Source organism: Mobula birostris, chromosome 8 (genome assembly GCF_030028105.1).
Source record: "Mobula birostris isolate sMobBir1 chromosome 8, sMobBir1.hap1, whole genome shotgun sequence".
In the NCBI taxonomy this organism is placed as follows: domain Eukaryota; kingdom Metazoa; phylum Chordata; class Chondrichthyes; order Myliobatiformes; family Myliobatidae; genus Mobula; species Mobula birostris.
Genome location: NC_092377.1, coordinates 78082494 through 78103306, shown reverse-complemented (window position 1 = coordinate 78103306; position 20813 = coordinate 78082494). Strand labels below are relative to the sequence as shown.

Below are 20813 nucleotides of genomic sequence, written 5' to 3'. Positions count from 1 at the left end.
ATAGATTTATTTGATGTGAATACACCCAATGATAGCCAGCTTTTTAAAGTATGCACTTTCATTCGAACAAAATTCTAATAGCTCATTAAAAGGGCATGGGACTTCTCCTCTCAGATAACATCCTAGGTGATGAAGACAGTCTTATCTGTAAAGGCAGTTTAATCAGCAATTCCCAGTTTGGATGTTCTGATTTTGTAGTGAAATTTATTGCTTCGGAAAAACTTTTTGGCAGCAATTTCTCCTGTGGAATCTGAGTGTCTGAGTTTTGCAGTCAGTATTTCTTTTTCATCTTAAATTCAGTATTAGTTTTCAATCTCTGAGATGTCAGTTGGAAATAGTGGGACAATCTATCTAATTAATGCTTGGTACATTGTTCCCTCACTATGCTCTGTGATTGTGATTGTTGACCATTGTTCAGTTTATAATACTCCAGTCTCTGTGTTGGAGGGATTTTGGTTCAAATCATACTCAGGAGAGTTGATCTCAAAATTCTTGGCTGTTATTCCGTTACAGTTTTGAAGGACTGCTGCAGTGTTGGATGAGATGTTAAACCTAGGCTCCATCATTCTCTCAGGTGGGCATAAAAGGCCCAGTGCCATTTTTTCAAATAAAAGGTATCTCAGCTAATATATATCCCTTATTCAATATCTTTAAAACAGGTAATTAGGTATCACGTTGCCATTTCTTTACAACTTGGCAGTATCCTATTACAATGACCATGTCAAGAACTTAAGTGACTTTGAAGCACTGGTGTGTATTGTAATTATGCAATGTGTGTCTTAATTGGAAGCCTTTCTTTTTTATGCCTTGAACTTCATGGAAAAAAACCCCTAAAAGTAAGCAGTCGTGGTCATGACAATTGATATAATCTTTTAAAAATAATTTATTCTAAATTGACTAATATGTGATGAATTACTATGCTAGTGCAATGTATACTCCTATTTGTATGATGCCACACATATGCTAATCTAACCCAATTCTTCTTCACCATTAATTCTATTTACTCCACCATGCTCCTGATTTGTTATGCTGCTTGTTCAATATCCATTAAGAGACACTGACACTCACCACTTTATTAGGTACACCGGTACACCGGTACACCTGCCTGTTAATGCAGATATTTAATCAGCCAATCATGTCGCATCAACTCAATGCACGCAGACGTGGTCAAGAGGTTCAATAGTCCAAGAAGGCTATAGCAGTTACTTGGAAATCGGATTCGTATTTAAGTATGGATCATTGGAATAATGAAATTTCTAGTTGTATTCCACTCGAAAAAATTACTTATAATTTAAGAGATAAATATGATACATTTTTGAATATTTGGCACCCATATTTACAAAAGATAGGATGGCATATTTAGTTGCTCCGATGATAAAGATGTTGGTCCCTTGGGGAAAGTAATAAATAAATATACTAAGTTTATTTTGAATTCCATGGAGCATGTGGAACCTTCCAATATCCAGGCAGTTCTTCTTTCTTCTTTCTTTTTCTTTTCCTTTCTCTTTCTTTTGTTTCAGGTAGGGGTATATATCGGGGGGAAGGGTTAAGGGGAGGGGGGAGGGTAGATATTACTATTTTATGTAATCATTTCGAAAACTCAATAAAAATTATATTTTAAAAAAAAAGAGGTTCAATAGTTATTCAAACCAAACATCAGAATCAGGAAGAAATGTGATCTAAGTAACTTTGACTGCGGAATGTTTGTTGATACCAGACTGGGTGGTTTGAGTACCTCAGACACTATGGATCTCCTGATATACAACAGTCTTGAGTTTACAGAGAATGGTTCGGAAAAATGAGAAACATCTAGTCGGTGGCAGTTGTGTGGGTGAAAACACCTTGTTAATGAGAAAGGTGAGGGGAGAATGGCCAGACTGGTTGAAGCTGACGGGCAGGCAGCAGTAACTCAGCTAAGTGTATAACAACAGTGGTGTGCAGAAAAACAACTCTGAACATATGTCAGTCCTTGAGGTGGATGGCTACAGTAGCAGAAGATCATGAGCACACACTCGGTGGCCACTTTATTAAGTGACTGAATGTATGTCTAAGTTTGATAGTTCTTGGGAATGTTATCCAGATATACAAATAACCATATGACCATATAACCATATAACAATTACAGCACGGAAACAGGCCATCTCGACCCTTCTAGTCCATGCTGAACTCTTACTCTCACCTAGTCCCACTGACCTGCACTCAGCCCATAACCCTCCATTCCTTTCCTGTCCATCTATCTATCCAATTTAACCTTAAATGACAACATCGAACCTGCCTCAACCACTTCTGCTGGAAGTTCGTTCCACACAGCTACCACTCTCTGAGTAAAGAAGTTCCCCCTTATATTACCGCTGAACTTTTGCCCCCCTAACTCTCAACTCATGTCCTCTTGTTTGAATCTCCCCCACTCTCAATGGAAAAAGCTTATCCACGTCAACGCTATCTATCCCCCTCATAATTTTAAACACCTCTATCAAGTCCCCCCTCAACCTTCTACGCTCCAAAGAATAAAGACCCAACTTGTTCAACCTTTCTCTGTAACTTAGGAGATGAAACCCAGGTATCATTCTAGTAAATCTTCTCTGTACTCTCTCAATTTTGACATCTTTCCTGTAATTCGGTGATCAGAAAATAAATAGTGCCCAAGAATTTAATTTTTTTTTAGCTGATTTCAAGGGCTACACAGGCAAGGCCAGATTTTGTAGCCCAAACCTAATGGTTTGTGAGGTGGTGGTGGTAAGTTGCTGTTTTACCATCACCTCACAAACCATTAGGTTTGGGCTGCAAAACAGCAACTGGATTGGCAGCAACACAGACAAAATGTTGGAGGAACTCAGCAGACCATGCAGTAACTCTGGAGAAGAGCAAACATTCGACATTTTGGTCCAAGCCCTTCATCAGGACTGGGAAAAAAGATGAGAAGTTAGAGTGAAAAAATGGGAGGAGGAGGGGAAGTACAAGGTGCTAGGTGAAACTGGAAGGGGGGAGAAGTGAAGTAAAGAGATAAAGGACTGGAGAAGGGCGATTCTGATAGGAGAGGGTAGAAGAGAATGGAAGAAAGGGAAGGGGGAGGAGCACCGGGGGAGGCGATGGGCAGGCAAGGAGGTAAGGTCAGAGAGGGAAACAGGAATGGGAAATGGTGAAGGAGAAGGGGGGCAATTACTGGAAGTTGGAGAAATCAGTGTTCATGCCGTCAGGTTCAAGGCTACCCTGACAGGATATAAAGTGTTACTCCTCCAACTCGAGCGTGGCCTCATCGAGGCTGTAGAGGAGTCCAAAGGCTGATATGGGAATAGGACGTAGAATTGAAATGGTGGCTACCAAGAGATCCCACTTTTTTGGCAGCTGGAGAGTAGGTGCTCCACAAAGCGGTCTCCCCATCTACGTTGGGTCTCACCGATTTACAGGAGGCCACACCAGGAGCACTGAATACAGCAGATCACCTCAACAGACTCACTTGAAGTGTCGCCTCACCTGGAAGGACTGTTTGGGGCTTTGAATGGTAGTGAAGGAGGAGGTGTAGGGGCAGGTGTGGCACTTGTTCCACTTGCAAAGATAAGTACGAGGATGGAGACCAGTGAGGAGGGATGAAGTGAGAAGGGAGTTGTGTAGGGAGCAATACCTGCAAAAAGTAGAAAGTGGGGTGGAGGGAAAGATGTGGTTGTTGGTGAGATCCTGTTGGAGAAGGTGGAGGTTACAGAGAATTATGTGCTGGACGCAGAGGCTAGTGCAGTGGTAGGTGAGTACAAGAGGAATCCTATCCCTGTTGTGGTGGCGGGTGAATGGGGTGAGGGCAGACATGCGTGAGGGTAGCATTGATGGTGGAGGAAGGGATGCCTCTATCTTTGAAGAAGGAGGACGTCTTCTTCGTTATGGAATGAAAACCTCATCCTGAGAGCAGATGTGGCGGAGACGGAGGAATTGAGAGAAGGGGATGGCGTTTTTACAAAGTGGGAGGTAGCTGTGAGAGTCCATGGGTTTGTAATAGACATCAGTAAATAACCTGTCTCCGGAGATAGAGACAGAGATTGAGAAAGGGGAGGGAGGTGTCGGAAATGGACCAGGTAAATTTGAGGCAGGGTGGGGTGGAAGTTGGAGGCAAGTGGCTGAAGTTGACTAGTTCAGCGTGGACGCTGGAAGTAGCACCAATGCAGTCATCGATGTAGCATGGGAAAAGTGGCTGATTACCAGTGTAGGCTTGGAATGTAGACTGTTCCGCGTAGCCGACAAAAAGGCAGGCGTGGCAGGGACCCATGCTAGTGTCCATTGCTGGGAGGAAGTAGGAGGAGCCAAAGTAGAACTTATTGAGAGTGAGGACCAGTTTCATCAGACAGAAATGAGTGGTGGTGGAACGGAACAGGTTAGGTCTGTTGTCTAGAAAGATACAGAGAACTTTCAGGCCCTTCCGATCGGGGTTGGAGGAGTAAAGGGATTTGACATCCATGGTGAAAATGTGACGATCGAGGCCAGGGAACTTGAAGTCATTGAAAAGATCCAGAGCGTGTAAAGTGTCACTGATGTAGGTAGGAAGGGACTAAACTGGGGGTGATAAAAACAAAGTTGAGGTATGCAGACATGTTCGGTTGGCAGTAACAAGCAGAAACAATGGGTCTACCTGGACAGACAGGTTTATGGATCTTGGGTAGGAGATGCAGGGAAAGGGATCTATGCGATTGGTGGCAGTGGGTGGGGGATCTGCAGAGTTAATAAGGTCAGAGATGGCCCTCCTTAGTGGAGTCCTGATGGAGGGGTAAGTAAGAGGAGATGTCTGAGAGTTGTTGCCTGGCCTCAGCAGCCAGTTTTAGAAAAACTAGATTGCCAGGATGAGCCTACAATTTACTAGCTGTAAGCTCTGGTGGAGTATCAGATTTGAGTTTATCCAAAATTCTGCCACCGGTAGCCTAATTCCTCTCATGACGCACCTTCCCATCAAGCTATACTTTCTCCAAACTGCAAATCACTTGTTTCCAAAATTCTGATTCTTGTGTCCAAATCTCATAATGACTTTGTCCCCTTCTTTGACTTCCTTCAGTCCAAATACCCTCCACATTCCACCAATTCTTTCATATTCTGGAATTGCATTACTGTGCGGTTAGCAGCAGTGCCTTTAGCTGCTTTAACACTAAGCTTTGGCATTTGTCTGTAAACCTTTCAGGCTCCCTTCTCCCTCCCTAAACTTCTCTGGCTCTATCCCTCCCTCACCTCCTACATGGGTCTTTACTTTGAATTTCTTTTGCTATGCTTTCTTTAAAAAAATTACTTTCATATCTTGTGCAGCTTAAATGTATTTAGTCTATAAACACTCCTGTTATGTAATTTAAATTCAGTTTGTGTAATAGTAGTGTAGCAGTTAGGGAAGCATTATTACAGGTCAGGGCGTTGGAGGTCAGAGTTCAATTCTGGCATACTCATTAAGAAGTTTGCACGTCCTTCCTGTGAGTGCGTGGGTTTCCTCCTACATTCCAAAGATGTACCATTTAGCAGGTGAATTTGTCATTGTAAATTGTCCTGTGATTAGGCTAATGTTAAATAGATGGGTTGCTGCGTGGTGAGGCTCGTTAGATAGGAGTGGCCTGTTCCACGTTGTATCTCTAAATTAAATAAATAAAAACTTGCAAAGCAACTCAAATATCTTTATTTCGGCCAATACTTGAATATGAATGGTGTTTTATATTTTTAAAAAATCATTTCTAATTAGAAAATTAGGGAAAAAAATCCATTGAAATATTTAAGTCTCTTTGCTAAATGGAATTTTGTGATGTGTTCAATCCACATACATACATACACACACACATTTGCTGCCTATCATAAACTGGTATGTGTGGTCCACTCTTCAAACTATTCTATCTGTTCAGACATGGCTGATTCCTAGCAACAAACAATAAAGCATTGCAGAGGTGGAAATCATCAAGTTTTCTATCTTGAAAGAAGTCTTTGGCAACCCATGCTATACATTTATTGTGGTTTCCTTTTCCTGAGATTGTTAACACTGGTTAATCCATTGGTGTGCCTTTGCTTTCCTGTCCTTGATAACTATGAAAGTTGTCTGCACCTGTTCTTAAATTATTATTTGATGTTTATCTGTTGGTGTTTCAATGGTGCAAAAGATGCGACGTCTTCAAAGAAGAAAGTTCAAAGTAAATTTATTCTCAAAGTAAGTATATATTACCATACACTACTCTGAGATTCATTTTCTTGCAGGATTCACAGCAGACCAAAGAAATACAATGGAATCATTGAAAAACTGCACACAAAGACTGGCAAACAACCAACATGCAAAAGAAGACAATACAAATAATAATAATAATAGTTAGAATCAGAGTCCTACAAATTATATAGTGAATGATCCATTATTACAGATAGGGCAATTTATAATAACCATCCAGATATAATATTACAGGATAGACAAGCAAGAACAACTTACTTAATAGATATAGCCATTCCAAACACATAACAAAGAAATCAAGAAGTGAAAAACACCAGAAATTGTTGAATTAAAAGAGGAAATTGATCAAGGTATACGTTGGCTACAACTGATAGCATCCCAAAGTCACTATACAATAGCATTTAAACAATTAGATCTACACAGCAATATTTATGTAAATCTCCAGAAAGTCACAATACTAAACATCACTGGAATAGTCCAAATGCTCCTAGCAGTTGAGAAATGGGTGTACTTGACTATGGCTGTACCTCAGGTTTTACCAACTTGAGCTATGTTACGTAACCGGAAACAATGAATATTAATCGAGACAGGTTATATAAAAACAACCAAACATTTATTAAACACGTATAAACGATAAGGGAAAAAAACAAAGGAAAACTTTAACCGCAAGTTAACTGAAATGCAGCCGTTCACCAACTCCACTTGGCTCTGGTTCTTAAAATGTTAAATGCGAAAACAGTTCTTAAAGCGATACAGTCAGATATAGTTCTTAAAGCGATACAGTCAGATATAGTTCTTAAAGCGATAACTTCGAAAGTCCAACAGATTTACACATTCAATTGGGAGAGACTTCTCTGGAGAAAGATTTCTTCACAGACTCACCTTTACTGCTGGTTCTGTCCACAGGATTCACGATGCTGAAAATAAACAGATTAAATCGACTGACCTTAAATTCCTTTAGAGGGAGAGAGCACCTTTTTGCATGAACTCATTGTTCTTTCTGACAAGAGTTATCTCGATGCAAGTTGCTACTCCAACGAAGTCTCAATAAGGTCGATCCTTTATTAAACTGCCAAACGATGCTGACTCCTCTCGATCCTTCGATTCTGCACTTCGATGAATTCTTCACTCTCCCTTCGAATGTTGGAATTGAGTAAATCAACACATCTAGCAAAAATTTCCAGTCCAATAATAGAATATCTTGTAAGAGAACGCATCTTCCATTTTAAAAATGAAACTGCGTCAGAAAAACAAACGCAACAGAAACGGACGCACAACACATTCTACCTGGAAATCTACAAACTCAAAAATCCCACTGCATCACCTGAGTCGACCCTTATATAGTCACGGGGCACATGTCATCACGTGACCTCACATCGGCGGGAAAATCACATCAGGTGACCTCCAAAAGACCATTACATCATTCTCACAAAAAAAACAGCTCTCCTTGAGCATGTAACAGCTGAGAAAAATAAAAATACAACAATAATAATCATAAGTAATAGACAATAGGTGCAGGAGTAGGCCATTCAGCCCTTCAAACCAGCACCACCATTCACTGTGATCATGGCTGATCATCCACAATCAGTACCCTTTTCCTGCCTTCTCCCCATATCCCTCCACTCTGCTATCTTTAAGAGCTTTATCTAACTCTTTTTTGAAAGAATCCAGAGAATTGGCCTCCACTACCTCTGAGGCAGAGCATTCCACAGAACCACAACCCTCTGTGTGAAAAAGTTTTTCCTCAACTCCGTTCTAAATTGTCTACCCCTTATTCTTAAACTGTGGCCTCTGGTTCTGGACTCCCCCGACATCAGCTCTAGCGTGTCCAATCCCTTAATAATCTTATATGTTTCAATCAGATCCCCTCTCATCCTTCTAAATTTCAGTGTATACAACCCCAGTCACTCCAATCTTTCAATACACGACAGTCCTGCCATCCGGGGAATTAATCTTGTGAACCTACGCTGCACTCCCTCAATAGCTAGAATGTCCTTCCTCAAATTTGGAGACCAAAACTGTACACAATATTCCAGGTGTGGTCTCACCGGGGCCCTGCACAACTACAGAAGGACCCCACGCTCCTATACTTAATTCGTCCTGTTATGAAGGTCAGCATGCATTAGCTTTCTTCACTGCCTGCTGTACCTGCATGCTTACCTTCAGTGACCGATGAACAAGGAGACCTAGATCTCGTTGTACTCCCCCCCCCCCAACCTGACACCATTCAGATAGTAATCTGCCTTTCTGTTCTTGCCACCAAAGTGGACAATCTCACATTTATCCACACCAAACTGCATCCACCCACCCACCCAACCTGTCCAAGCCACCCCGCACTCCCACAACATCCTCCCCACACTTCACACTGCCACCCAGCTTTGTGTCATCTGCAAATTTACTAATGTTACTTTTAATCCCCCCCCATCCAAATCATTAATGTATATTGTAAATAGTTGCGGTCCTAGCACTGAGCCCCGTGGCACCCCACTAGCTACCGCAGTACTGAGAAGATGAGATATAGAGTCCTTGAAAGTGAGTTCATAAGCTTACTTAGTTCAGTGTTTAGTTAAGTGAAGTTATCCTCACTAGTTCAGGAGCCTGATGTTTTAAGGGTAATAATTTTTCCTGAACATGGTGTGCTTGGCTTTGATGATGGATGTTGCTTTCCTGTGGCAGCGTTCCATGTAGATTTGCTCAATGGTGGTGCCATATACTCTTTAGACCAGTGTTGGGTGCTGGAGTGCGTCAGGTCATGGCGCTCCGACGCACCTGAACATCATTGATTTGTTTTAACTAGAACTTGTTATGTGATTAGTGTAGTCATTACATTTTCCTTGTGTTTTTCATGCTGCTTGTTTTTTGAATGTGGGTTCTATATGTATCCTATTATTAGTTTATTGAGTTTTGATTTTGATACACATGGGATTCCCGTGCTGTGTACTCTATTTAAGTTCATCACAACTGACGTTCATCACTGAGTCAAGAATTTGTGTTCCAGGTGCACTAACGCTCTGTGTACTGTAGCTCTTTTGAGTAAGTACGCTCTGAGTAATTTGTTACTCCTCGGTTATGTTCTTTGAATGAATCCTCGGCGTTACTTTCTATGTTCGAGTCTTGAGTTTACTCTGTGCCTAGGTTTGTTTGCCTGAAGGTCTAATTACAGATGGAGAGAGCCTTTCCTTTGATGGACTGGGCTCTATCCACTACTTTTTGTAGGCTTTTCTATTCTTGGGCATTGGTGTTTCCATACCAGGTCATGATGCAATCAGTCTGGATACTTTCCACTGCACATCTACAGAAGTTTGTCAGAGTTTTAGGTGACATCCTAACTCTGTGCAAACTCCTGAGAAAATAGTGTCATTGTATGATATTCAATTATTGTTAATTTTCATGAAATTAGATTTTGTGTTATCTTACAGATGCTACATATCCATGATGTACAAGTTGTGATTTTTTTTTCTCATTTTATTTACTTAATTGACACCCAGAGTCCCATAATTTACTAGTACAATGGTACAATCAAGTAACACAGCCTGTTCAAAAGTGTGTGGTGACTTTTTTAAAATGGCAGAGTACCTTATTCCATACAATTTATCAATTAGATAAATTAAAAACTCGATTTTGCTGGAAGTGACTATGGGAATTTATGTTTTTTCTTGTCATGGACAATCGTGATTCACTTATGGCATTTTATGATGTGCGGAACTGCCCATCAAAATGTAAATGAGAATTACTAATTTCTTAGTGAGAAGAGAATTGTAAAACAATTTTAGGTAAAATTGAGTATATTTTATAGATGGATTCTATTCTACTCTATTGATTTTTATTTTGTTAAATATTTGCCAGTTCCATAAGAGTAACTGATTAGTTTTTTGTACTGGTTATATTAATGTAAGAGAGCTATAGTGGTTTCTGGTGTCTGTTTGAATGCCGGTGAGAGAGCAAAGACCGAAGTAAATGTTTGATGTGGTGTGTGGTGCTTTTAGAGTATACAGGCAGATAGTAACATGTTACTTCAATGATTCTAATGGACAAGCACAGTTTGATTAAATAATTGATATTGATGGAGCATCCCTGTAGAACTACCTCATATTTTAACCCTTTTCTCATGGTCTGCGATAGATGTGACCACTTTTTAATCAGAGTGTGGTGAGATCTAACAATGCCACAGGGCTTTCAGGCAGCACAGGTTCAGCTGCTGATGATATACGAGCTGTTTTTCCTGGTACTTACTTTGTAAGTAAAAATAAAGAACTAGCTAGGTGATCTTTGAATAGCACAAGCCTAAGTTTTGTCTGAAGTCACATGATTCTGATTTGTATCCATAATATCCTTACTTCCCATATTTCTGTACATGGACAACAGAAAAAGCAGATCTTTTCAGTTCAGAACCTAAAACTTCCAATTCCCTCCAATATATACCCATTTCCAATATTGAAATTATAGTACATTTTATTTGTATTATTAGTGTTCCAAACTTGATCTTTGAGCCAGAAGAAACTTCTACAGGCCCAAATTTTGGTGACCCAGTTAATAAAATGGAATATAGGTTATGATGGTATAACGTGACTTATTCAAAGCCTCTCCTTATCCTCTCTATCAAAATAACTGTAGATGGATGGTGTAGAAAATAAACTGAAGTGAATTGAATGTTCAAAAAATCGTGTTTCTTTTTCCTCTCTTCATAAAATTAACAAAAACATTATTATTGTTTCAAAACATTAGGCATGGGATGTTTTTCCTCCGTCAGACTATCTTAAACTTGGGGATATTTGATTTCTTTTAAAAAGGCTTCCACTTAGGTGGCATCTTGGCAATATAGTTGTAATTAATACAAATGTTAGCTCTATTTGTAACTTCTTATTGCATCCCTAAATTTAATGCTCAGTATATATGGCTATGCCTAATGAAGTTCAGGTTGAGGAAGGACTGTACTTGAGATTGAATAATCTGATAATAATTGAGGTAATATTACAAAATCTAGGAAATGCATAATTTGGTATTTAAAATTTTCTTTAGTTTTTTTCTCCGCTTAATTAAAAGATTGTGCGTTAAAGCATCAGACCAGGAACCTAGGTTAACACATAAATGCAATAAGAATAGAACACAGATTGGTAAAGGTACACTTTTTATGATAAAATGACAACCAGGTTTCCATATTGGAAAAAAAGGCAGCCCATTCTTGGTGTTCTGGCCAGCAAACTGCCTTTGAAAGTAGAGAATCAATTGGTTGGTCATTTACTGTATTTGGAATCTTCTCACAATTTAATTAGTTGTCACCATTATCCAAGTGGCAAAGGTAATTGCATTTCAAAAGTAGCACATGATAATTTTTCGTTTCTGCCTTTTACTGATTTTTTTCCCTTTATCTTTCCCTCTCTCTATTTTTCTTTCACATTTCCTTGCAAACATCAAAAAGAATAAAGGTGTAAGTTTTACCCCCTATTTTCAGAATGGTGGCATAATCTTACAAAGGTAACTTCGCAACCTCAATTCAAGTAAGCTTTTTTGCAAAAGTGGTCAAGTGGCCTGAAAACAGGTTCTAGAACAAATCATGCAGCAAGTGCACAGGAGAAAAAAATTTGTATACTCCAAGAGAACAATTTGCAGTGCATCTCGTAATTACCGTAGTTTCCCATATGTGAGAATCAACACCAGTTTGAAGATGTCAGTAATGATTGGTGAAACAGATATAGATTGGGCATTAAAGTATTTGGGGTAAGTTGACTTTAGGCCCCTTGTGTTAATTTCCTTCTGTAGTTGATATTTAAGCCATCACAGAAGATTTCTTTCAGGATCATTTGGGTAGCTGTTAGGTTGCATGTCACTGGGGAATTTAATTGAAATATTTTTCAAAGCAGATTACCTGTATATCATAAGAAATCATGCAGACTTAAGCCTATAGTAAAACAGTAAAAAAATGATTGCCTAGAAGAATTGAAGTTACAAGGAATGTTCTTTGAAAGGACAGCTGGTTGTGGAATTAAGGTAGAAAACATCGAGTAATGTGAAGATGTGGTCAAGGTTTGGGGAAAAGTCTGCAAAAGGCTTTAATCTGAGGTGTATGTTGCTGATACATACAGTAGCTACACTTGACATTTTTTTTTCCTGAGGTTTCAAAATGCTCTGGACAGCTCTTCTTTCCTTGTGGATGTATTATTAAATTTCATTTTCAATTGTACATTGACTTTGATTCGTCTTGTGTACTGTTTTTTAATTGTTGTATCTTGTAGTTTTCAGAAGTGGAAGCATTTGCATATGTATTGATCAGACAGAAGAAACTTGACAATGATTTTGGGCATAATTTAAACAAAAAGGATGTGCCACATTACTTTACACTTCACTATGTAATGAGCAGTGTTTATTCTGTGACTAAATTAATGCTGTATTGTTCAAGCTACAAAATTAAATGTCATTATATATTTTTTTAAAAGAATGAATGTAATCTTTCCACAAGTGACCACAACATTGGCTTCTTTTAGTGTGAGAGAAAAGCCAATACCCAGTCATCAATTTTCCAATTGCTTGAATAATAATTTTCCAAATCGTAGGTTGCACATTTTGTGGTCCAAATCGCCAGTTTCAATTCTTATGTAAGTAATATGTACTTCAGTTTAGATTCAGGTATGTCATGATATTCAGTACATTTTTCATTCCTGGATGTTGTGTGTTGGCAGACCTTTTGGCCTGTGGTTAATACTGATCGCATTTTAAACTTTCATCCTGATTAACAAAGACAATTGCAGCATTGTGCTGGCTGTGGTCATCTAAAAGGGAATGACTGGAGTTCAACCACTCCCTCCTAACTAAGTATTGCAGTGGGACTGCTGTGTTAGGTGGGGAATTGAACTCTGTTCTGAAGCCAGTAAGGATTTGAGTCCTTATTCATTTGAGCATTAAAAAATAAAAAGCAGGAGGAGGCCACTTACCTCCTTAAATCCACCTTTTCATTCAATCAATTCATGTAATGGCTGAACTGCGCCAAGCCTCAACTCCTTTACCATTTTCCTATAACCTCAATTCCCAGATCTTTCAAAAATTTACCTACTTCCTCTTTAAATATTCCCTGTGAATTCTCAATATCTTTTACAAGGAAGAAGTACCTACCTGTCTCCACTTTCACATTCAGTCCTCCAACCTAGGTTCATTAATGCTCCTTATGCAGTCCAGATATATACATTAACAGATTAGCTTGTGCACTATGAACTATACTGAGTGAAGGTATTTGCAGTTGCCAAATTTTGGGTGCAATGGGAATAAGACAGCCACATTATGTGGTTAACTAGGAAGGCTATGGTGATCCAAAATTGAGCTGTGGATCTCAGATAAGTCAAAAGTTGACTGCCTGTTGCTCTGTTACAGGCAGTTTGTTCTACAAATAGGAATCTTGAGCATTTGGACTTGCTAGCAGTGGCTTCAGTTATGTGTAGACATTTGAAGTGCAAGAGAAAAGGAATGTTTCGTGTCAGGGGTGCTGTTAGAAACTGTATCTCCTTTTCTAGCTGCATAGCAAAACCTAAAATGTTTTTACTTACTTTACTGGTGGTATACACTTGTTGGTCTGAATCCAAGTGAACAAAAGGTGAGTGGAGCAGACACCCGATAAATCTATATTCCTAAGAGGTCTTAAAGCTGGTATTACTCCCTTATTAGGTTTTTTGCATATGTTAATGCCTGTTTTATGTGGCTTCCTCAATGCAACTTGAAAATCTGGACCATGGGAATTGTCCCCGGTCAACTTCCTCCGAGCAGGGAATGTTTTTTTTAATATAGACAGTTCCCAGGTCACTTAGTTTCTGAGGACTATTGGTAACCTGGAATTACTTTAAGTTGGAAATACTCTTGGCTAAGATGGCAAATGTTGTACTGGAAGGTTAATTAGCCTCAAATTAGGAACTGTCTTAATTACTTCTAGCTCTTAGTTAGAATTAATCAATTAGTATTGATTTGTTCTACAGATTGAAAACATGCTGGACCACCAGAGTTGCCAGATCACCGAATGCCGATCAGGAGTTTCAATCTGTCCTACAAATTTCAGTATTGGAACAAAATGAGCACATCTGTTTCTGAACAAATTTTATGAGAAGAATTCCCAGTCAGGAGTTCATTACAACTTATAATTTTATGCAGAACACAATTTACATATAATTTGTGTACATTTAGTATTTGAATGGGAATCCTTTTTAACAGAGGTTAATGAAATTTGGGGTAAAATCTGAGGTCATTTAAATGATTGAAATGCAACATTATTATTTACAGATGGACAGCTTTGTAACGTAAAGCACTTTCAAATCCACACATGCTTCTCGTTCCCAAGGGAGATTAAAAACAGGAGCAAGACTGATAGCATAGGCCAGCTTCAGCCATCTAGTTGTCACTACGCCATTTTCAGATTTTTAGTTATCAATTAGAGGATGCCAACCAACAATACGCAGGACACTTTTTATCCATGGCAAAGAGCCACAGAAATGAAGCATGAGGAGTGATTAGAATGATAATCTTTCCAGATGTGCAAGATGTTTGAGGTAGTTTTATCAAAGCACTTCTGCTTTATTTCTAGAATAACTTAATATCTGACTGCATGAACTCCATTTTGAGAAAAGTGGTTTTAATTTTCAGCCACCACCTCAAGAAAGCAACTTGGATACCTGTTATGTTTGCACTACTTCATTCTTATGTAAGATTTTCAGTACCCTGAGGGTGAAACATGTTTTTATTCACCATGTTATTTAAGTTAATGCTTAATACACAACTAATAGTTTTAAAATTTTGCATTCTAAGCTATATGACTTTGAAAAAAAAATCTGCTGAATTATGTTTCTGTAGTTTCAGCTAAGATGTTTTCAGGAAAACAATGTGCCTCCTAAAGTCTGATACATAGTTCTGAGAAACTATCACTAGTGTTCATAGTAGAGTTATGCAGGTGCCAGATTCTGTTGGGACAAGAACACCTGCCAGGCTGCTCCAGATAACTCAGCAGCTTTAAGGCATTTTCCCAGGCTCCCAGATGAATGGTCACTAATAGCCGTGGGAGAGGGCTTCCAGTGTCGCATAGTGTACAGTACCACAGTCTCCACTTGGCAGCGTACGTAGCTGGAGCCTGCTTGGCTGTGATTGCAATTTTTGTAAGAAGTACTGTAGAAATATGTAGCCATGGTTTTTGCTTTATATCTCGAATTATTCTTGAATTCAATAAGCAAAACACAATGATCTAATTTTAAAATGGTAATTTTAAAATGCAGGCAACAGCAGTATCGCCTAAAATGGTGTAACTTGATTACAGTCCGCATATCAGATAAGTATGCTGCTGGAAAAAGGATGAAGGTAGCTGCCAAAAAATGACTCAAAGTAATTACACATCATTCAGCAGTTGGTGAATTTATTTTGAAAGTTTACAGGACTTGAAATGCTCAGACTTTCTTGACCACTTCCCACATTCAAGTGGAGACATGTAACTATGCTATCTCCTGGGAAATAAAAGACATTCACTGAAAATATTATTATCAAATCCCAGTGTGGTCAGCATTTAAGATCTGTTGGTTAGAGCCATTCTTCATAATTATATTCAGAAATGCATCTTTTATGTTTTCCTGGCTTACTAGTGTAACAAACATACAAACAGTTTACAGAGTTCTGTTTACCATTGAATAGTGAGGTATATAATTTCTTTCTTAACAAATTGGTAACAGCTTTTTATGTTGCACATTTTTGAGATTGCTAACTTGACTGCCTTGAAAGATGTTGTATAATATTATGTATGATAATAAAATGTAAAATTTTTCTCCTGAAACCACAGTTGCAGGGGTATCTTCTTCTGTCTCTGTAAGTGTTCTTACTATGATTTTCATTTTGACCATCTTTCTTACTCTGATAATTTTCTAAAAATATTTTTTGAGGTAATAGAATTTGGTTTGTAGGGATTCTGGGAATTGTTCAATATAGCTTATGCTGAAAGTATTAATTCCTTATTGGGAAAAATATCTTATTGGTTGATACAGGTTAGGATTGTAATGGGTGATTGGTGAAAGCCTTTTAAATTCTTCTCTCAGAGTGCTTTTGAAGATGATGAGGTTTGAAGAATCCCTAGGGGCACTACCTCCTTAAATCTCTAAGTTTCTCACATGAATGAGTCTCTTGGGGGAGCAGCTAATAAAATCAGCTACAATAGCTTAACTTCTCCCTTACAGCAGACCAACTTGATAACGTGGCTAGACTTAATTCTGTTTACTTCTCTCAGTGGGATCAATGCTGACTGCCATTATACCCTTGAGACTAGAAAGGTTATTAAAGGCTCTGGCCTAGAAATTCGGACATGAAACCTTTCAACATGAAATATTTCAACACAATATGTGTGAACTTTTTTTCCCCCAAAGTGGAATCTGATTGTGACTATTTTAGATCAGATCAAACCACTCCACACACAGGCAGTTATAGTTAAGATTCCTTCTTTCACATCTTTTGTGAACCCTGTCAAATCCTCATTAAATGATGTTATTTGTCTTTGAACAGTTTTTTAAATCCGGTATGTATTTGACATGGCAATTGCTTCTTGTTTTCATTTTAAAATATCCAGTACTCTTCTCTCTCACCTGGTTTTATCTTTTTATATGTCAACTAAATTAAGTTCTTAAATGTTATATTTTTCAGCTAAGTGTCCACTTCATTTTGTTATATTTGTGGGACTTTTGTTTGATGAACCCAATGTGATTTTGGTTTGATGAACCCATTTATATACAGTCCCGTGTTTCAATTTAGCAAAAAAGATTTTGTCTTTACTCGTGTTTTAGAGGACTGAATGCGTTTTAAAAATCCATTTAAAGTAGTATAATAATTATACACCTTTTTATAAGTATACTTTGTATCTACACAAAATACTAAAAACCCTTGGGGTAGAATTCATGGTAAGGAATGAATATGTTGCAGACATATAAATAAGATTTGATCTTACTTTGGCAATCCAGTCAGCTAGCTGGATCCTTTGCAGTGAGACCCCATGTATTATAAGTCTTTGCTGTAATGGAATCATATAGTGATGGAGAGGTAGTACAAGCCCCACCTATAAAAGTGAGGTTTCAGCTAGCGCACAAAATTCTAGAAGGTCTCAGCAGGTCAGGCAGCATCTGTGGAAATGAATAACTAGTCGATGTTTTGGGCCAAAACCCTTCTTCAGGACTGGAAAGGAAGGAGGAAGAAGCCAGAATAAAAAGGTGGGGAAGGAGGATAGTTAGAAAGTGATAGGTGAAGCTGGCTGGGTAGGAAAGGCAAAGGCCTGGATAAGAAGGAATCTGATAGGAGAAGGAGAGTGGACCATGGGAGAAAGAGAAGAGGGAAGGGCACCAAGAGGAGGTGATAGGCAAGTGAAGAGAGGAGGTAAAAGGCCAGAGTGGGGAATAGAAGAAGAGGGAAGGGGGGGGGGGAAGATTGCTGGAAGGAGAAATCAAAGATCCTGCATCAGTTTGCAGGCTACCTAGAGGGAATATGAGGTGTTAATCCTCCACCCTGAATGTAGCCTCATCGTGGCAAAAGAAGCAGCCATTGATAGACATGTTGGAACGGGAATGTGGATTGGAATTAAAATGGCTGACTATCAAGAAATTCCACTTCTGGCGGATGGAGCAGAGGTGCTTGACAAAGCAGTCCCCCAGTTTACGCTGGGTCTTTCCAGTGCAGAGGTGGCTGCATCGAGTGCACCAGTTACAATAGATAATCCCATCAGATTTGCAGGTGAATTTTGCCTCACCTGGAAGGACTGTTTGGGGTTCTGAATAGAGGTAAGGGAGGAGGTGAATGGGCAGGTATAGCATTTCTTTTTTTCTTCTTTTTCAATCTTTTTATTAATTTCAGAATACAGAAACAAAACATAGCAATAATACAGATAATAGGAGATGCATTGTTACACTTAAAAAAAGTAATTGCAAAACCAAATAGTGGAAATTAACAAAACTCCCATACATGTAGAACTAATCACGGATAATACAAAGCAAAAAAAAAAGGAAAGAAAAGAAAAAGAAAAAAAACCCATTCCAAAAGAAAAAAAAATAATCAACTAAACTAAAAGACTTGGGCAAAACTAACAACTTAAAAATGGAAAAGAAGAAAACCTCAGTGTCGACGACTCCATTCCCCTCCAACAACAGTACAGAGAAATAAAACAAGTTTGGAAATGATCAAATTACATCAAATGAAAATGCTGAATAAATGGCCTCCAATTTTTTTCAAACTTAATAGAAGGGTCATAAACTGCACTTCTAATTTTCTCCAAATTCAAACACACCATAGTTTGTGAAAACCAATGAAATACAGTAGGAGGGTTGATCTCTTTCCAATTCAACAAAATGGACCTTCTAGCTATTAAAGTAAATGCAATCATCCTTCGTGATAAAGAGGTTAAATTATTTAAGTCTATCATTGGTAGTCCAAAGATAGCAGTAATTGGATGAGGTTGTAAGTCTATATTTAGGACCGTTGAAATAATATCAAAAATATCTTTCCAATATTTCTCCAACAAGGGACATGACCAAAACATGTGAGTTAAAGAAGCAATCTCAGAATGGCATCTGTCACATATTGGATTAATATAAGAGTAATAACGAGATAGTTTATCTTTGGACATATGAGCCCTGTGGACTACTTTAAACTGTATCAACCTATGCTTAGCACATACAGAGGATGAATTCACCAACTGAAGAACTTTTTCCCATTTTTCAGTCGGTATATTAATCTCAAGTTCTCTTTCCCAGTCAGCTTTAATTTTATTAGAGGCATCAGGACATAGATTCATAATTATATATAATTGCTATTACACCTTTCTGAGAAAGATTTAAGTCTAAGATTTTTTCCAAAGTGTCCATTGGATATGGGTGTGGAAAATTAGGAGAGACAGTAATTAAAAAGTTTCTAATTAGTAGATATCTAAAAAAGTGAGATCTGGGTAAGTTATATTTATTAGAGAGTTGATCAAAAGACATAAAACAGTTATCCAAGAATAAATCGCGAAAAGATATTATACCTTTGGTTTTCCAATCAAAGTAAGCTTGATCCATCGTGGAAGGTTGAAAAAGAAAATTTGATATAATGGGACTTGCTAGAATAAATTGATTAAACCCAAAAAATCTTCGGAATTGAAACCATATACGTAAAGTATGTTTAACTATTGGGTTATTCATTTGTTTATATGATTTAAAAGAAGTAAAAGGAAGTAAAGTTCCTAAAACCGAACCCAAGGAAAACCCTTGTAATGAATTAGATTCAAGATTTACCCAACGAGGGTTTAAGGATGCGTCCAAATCTTGTAGCCAAAATTTTAAATATCGAATATTAATTGCCCAATAATAGAATCTAAAATTTGGGAGGGCGAGCCCCCCCTCCTTTTTAGATTTCTGTAGATATCTTTTACCTAACCTAGGATTTTTATTCTGCCAAATATATGAGGAAATTTTTGAATCTACGTTATCAAAAAAAAGATTTTGGGATAAAAATTGGAACCGATTGGCATATATACAAAAATTTGGGCAAAATGATCATCTTAATAGCATTAATCCGACCAATCAAAGACAGAGATTGGGGACCATTTGGTAAATAAAAGTTTAATCTGATCAATTAAAGGTAAAAAAATTAGCTTTAAATAAACCTTTATATTTTTTCGTAATTGTTATCCCTAAATATATAAATGAATCAGTAACCAATTTAAATGGTAAACGTCCATAAATAGGTACATGCTTATTTAAAGGGAATAATTCACTCTTACTAAGATTCAATTTGTAACCAGAGAAGTTACTAAATTGAGCTAACAGATCTAAGATAGCAGAAATTGACTTCTCCGGGTTAGAGATGTATAACAACAAATCATCTGCATATAATGATAATTTATGTATTTCGTTTCCACGGGTAATACCAACAATATTTGGCGAGTCACGAATAGCAATTGCTAAAGGTTCAAGAGCAATATTAAATAGTAAAGGACTAAGAGGGCAACCTTGCCTAGTACCACAAAAAAGACGAAAAAAAGGAGATCTATAATTATTTGTACAAACCGAGGCTACCGGGGAGTAATATAACAATTTAATCCAAGATATAAATGTCAAATTAAAATTAAATTTCTCAAGAACATTAAATAAATAGGGCCATTCAACTCTGTCAAAGGCTTTCTCAGCATCAAATGAGATAATACATTCCGGGGTAGTAAGTGAGGGGGTGTAAACAATATTCATTAACCTCCTAATATTAAAGGATGAATAGCGATTTTTAATAAATCCGGTTTGATCCATGGAAATAATTTGAGGTAACACCTTCTCCAGTCTAGTAGCTAGAATTTTTGAAAAAATTTTTGTATCTACATTCAGAAGAGATATCGGTCTGTATGATGCACAATCCGTAGGATCTTTATTCTTTTTAAGAATTAAGGAAATAGAGGCTTCATAAAACGATTGTGGTAACTTACCTAAACTGATTGCTTCCTTAAATATTCTAGACAACTTAGAAGAAAGAATGGAGGAAAAAAATTTTTTAAATTCCACTGTAAACCCATCGGGACCGGGTGCTTTACCAGAATTCAATGATAAGATTGCAGTTATTATTTCTTCCTCTGAAATGGAAGTTTCTAATGATAGGCAATCTTCGGGAGATAGTTTTGGAAAACTCAATTTAC

At 37.9% G+C, this 20813-nt stretch overlaps 1 protein-coding gene across 5 annotated transcripts in view; it reads left to right on the top strand.

Moving 5' to 3' along the window:
* Positions 1 to 20813, top strand: part of slx4ip (SLX4 interacting protein) — a 145914-nt gene that overhangs the window by 60690 nt on the left and 64411 nt on the right. The window contains exon 1 of one of the 5 annotated variants that reach the window (XM_072265499.1): positions 526 to 574. The exons of the other annotated variants lie outside the window; for them this stretch is intronic. Coding sequence (XP_072121600.1) covers positions 544 to 574 — 31 coding nt within the window. The 5' untranslated portion in view covers positions 526 to 543. Of the gene's footprint in view, positions 1 to 525; positions 575 to 20813 lie in introns of those variants that run through there. 5 annotated transcript variants of the gene reach the window in all.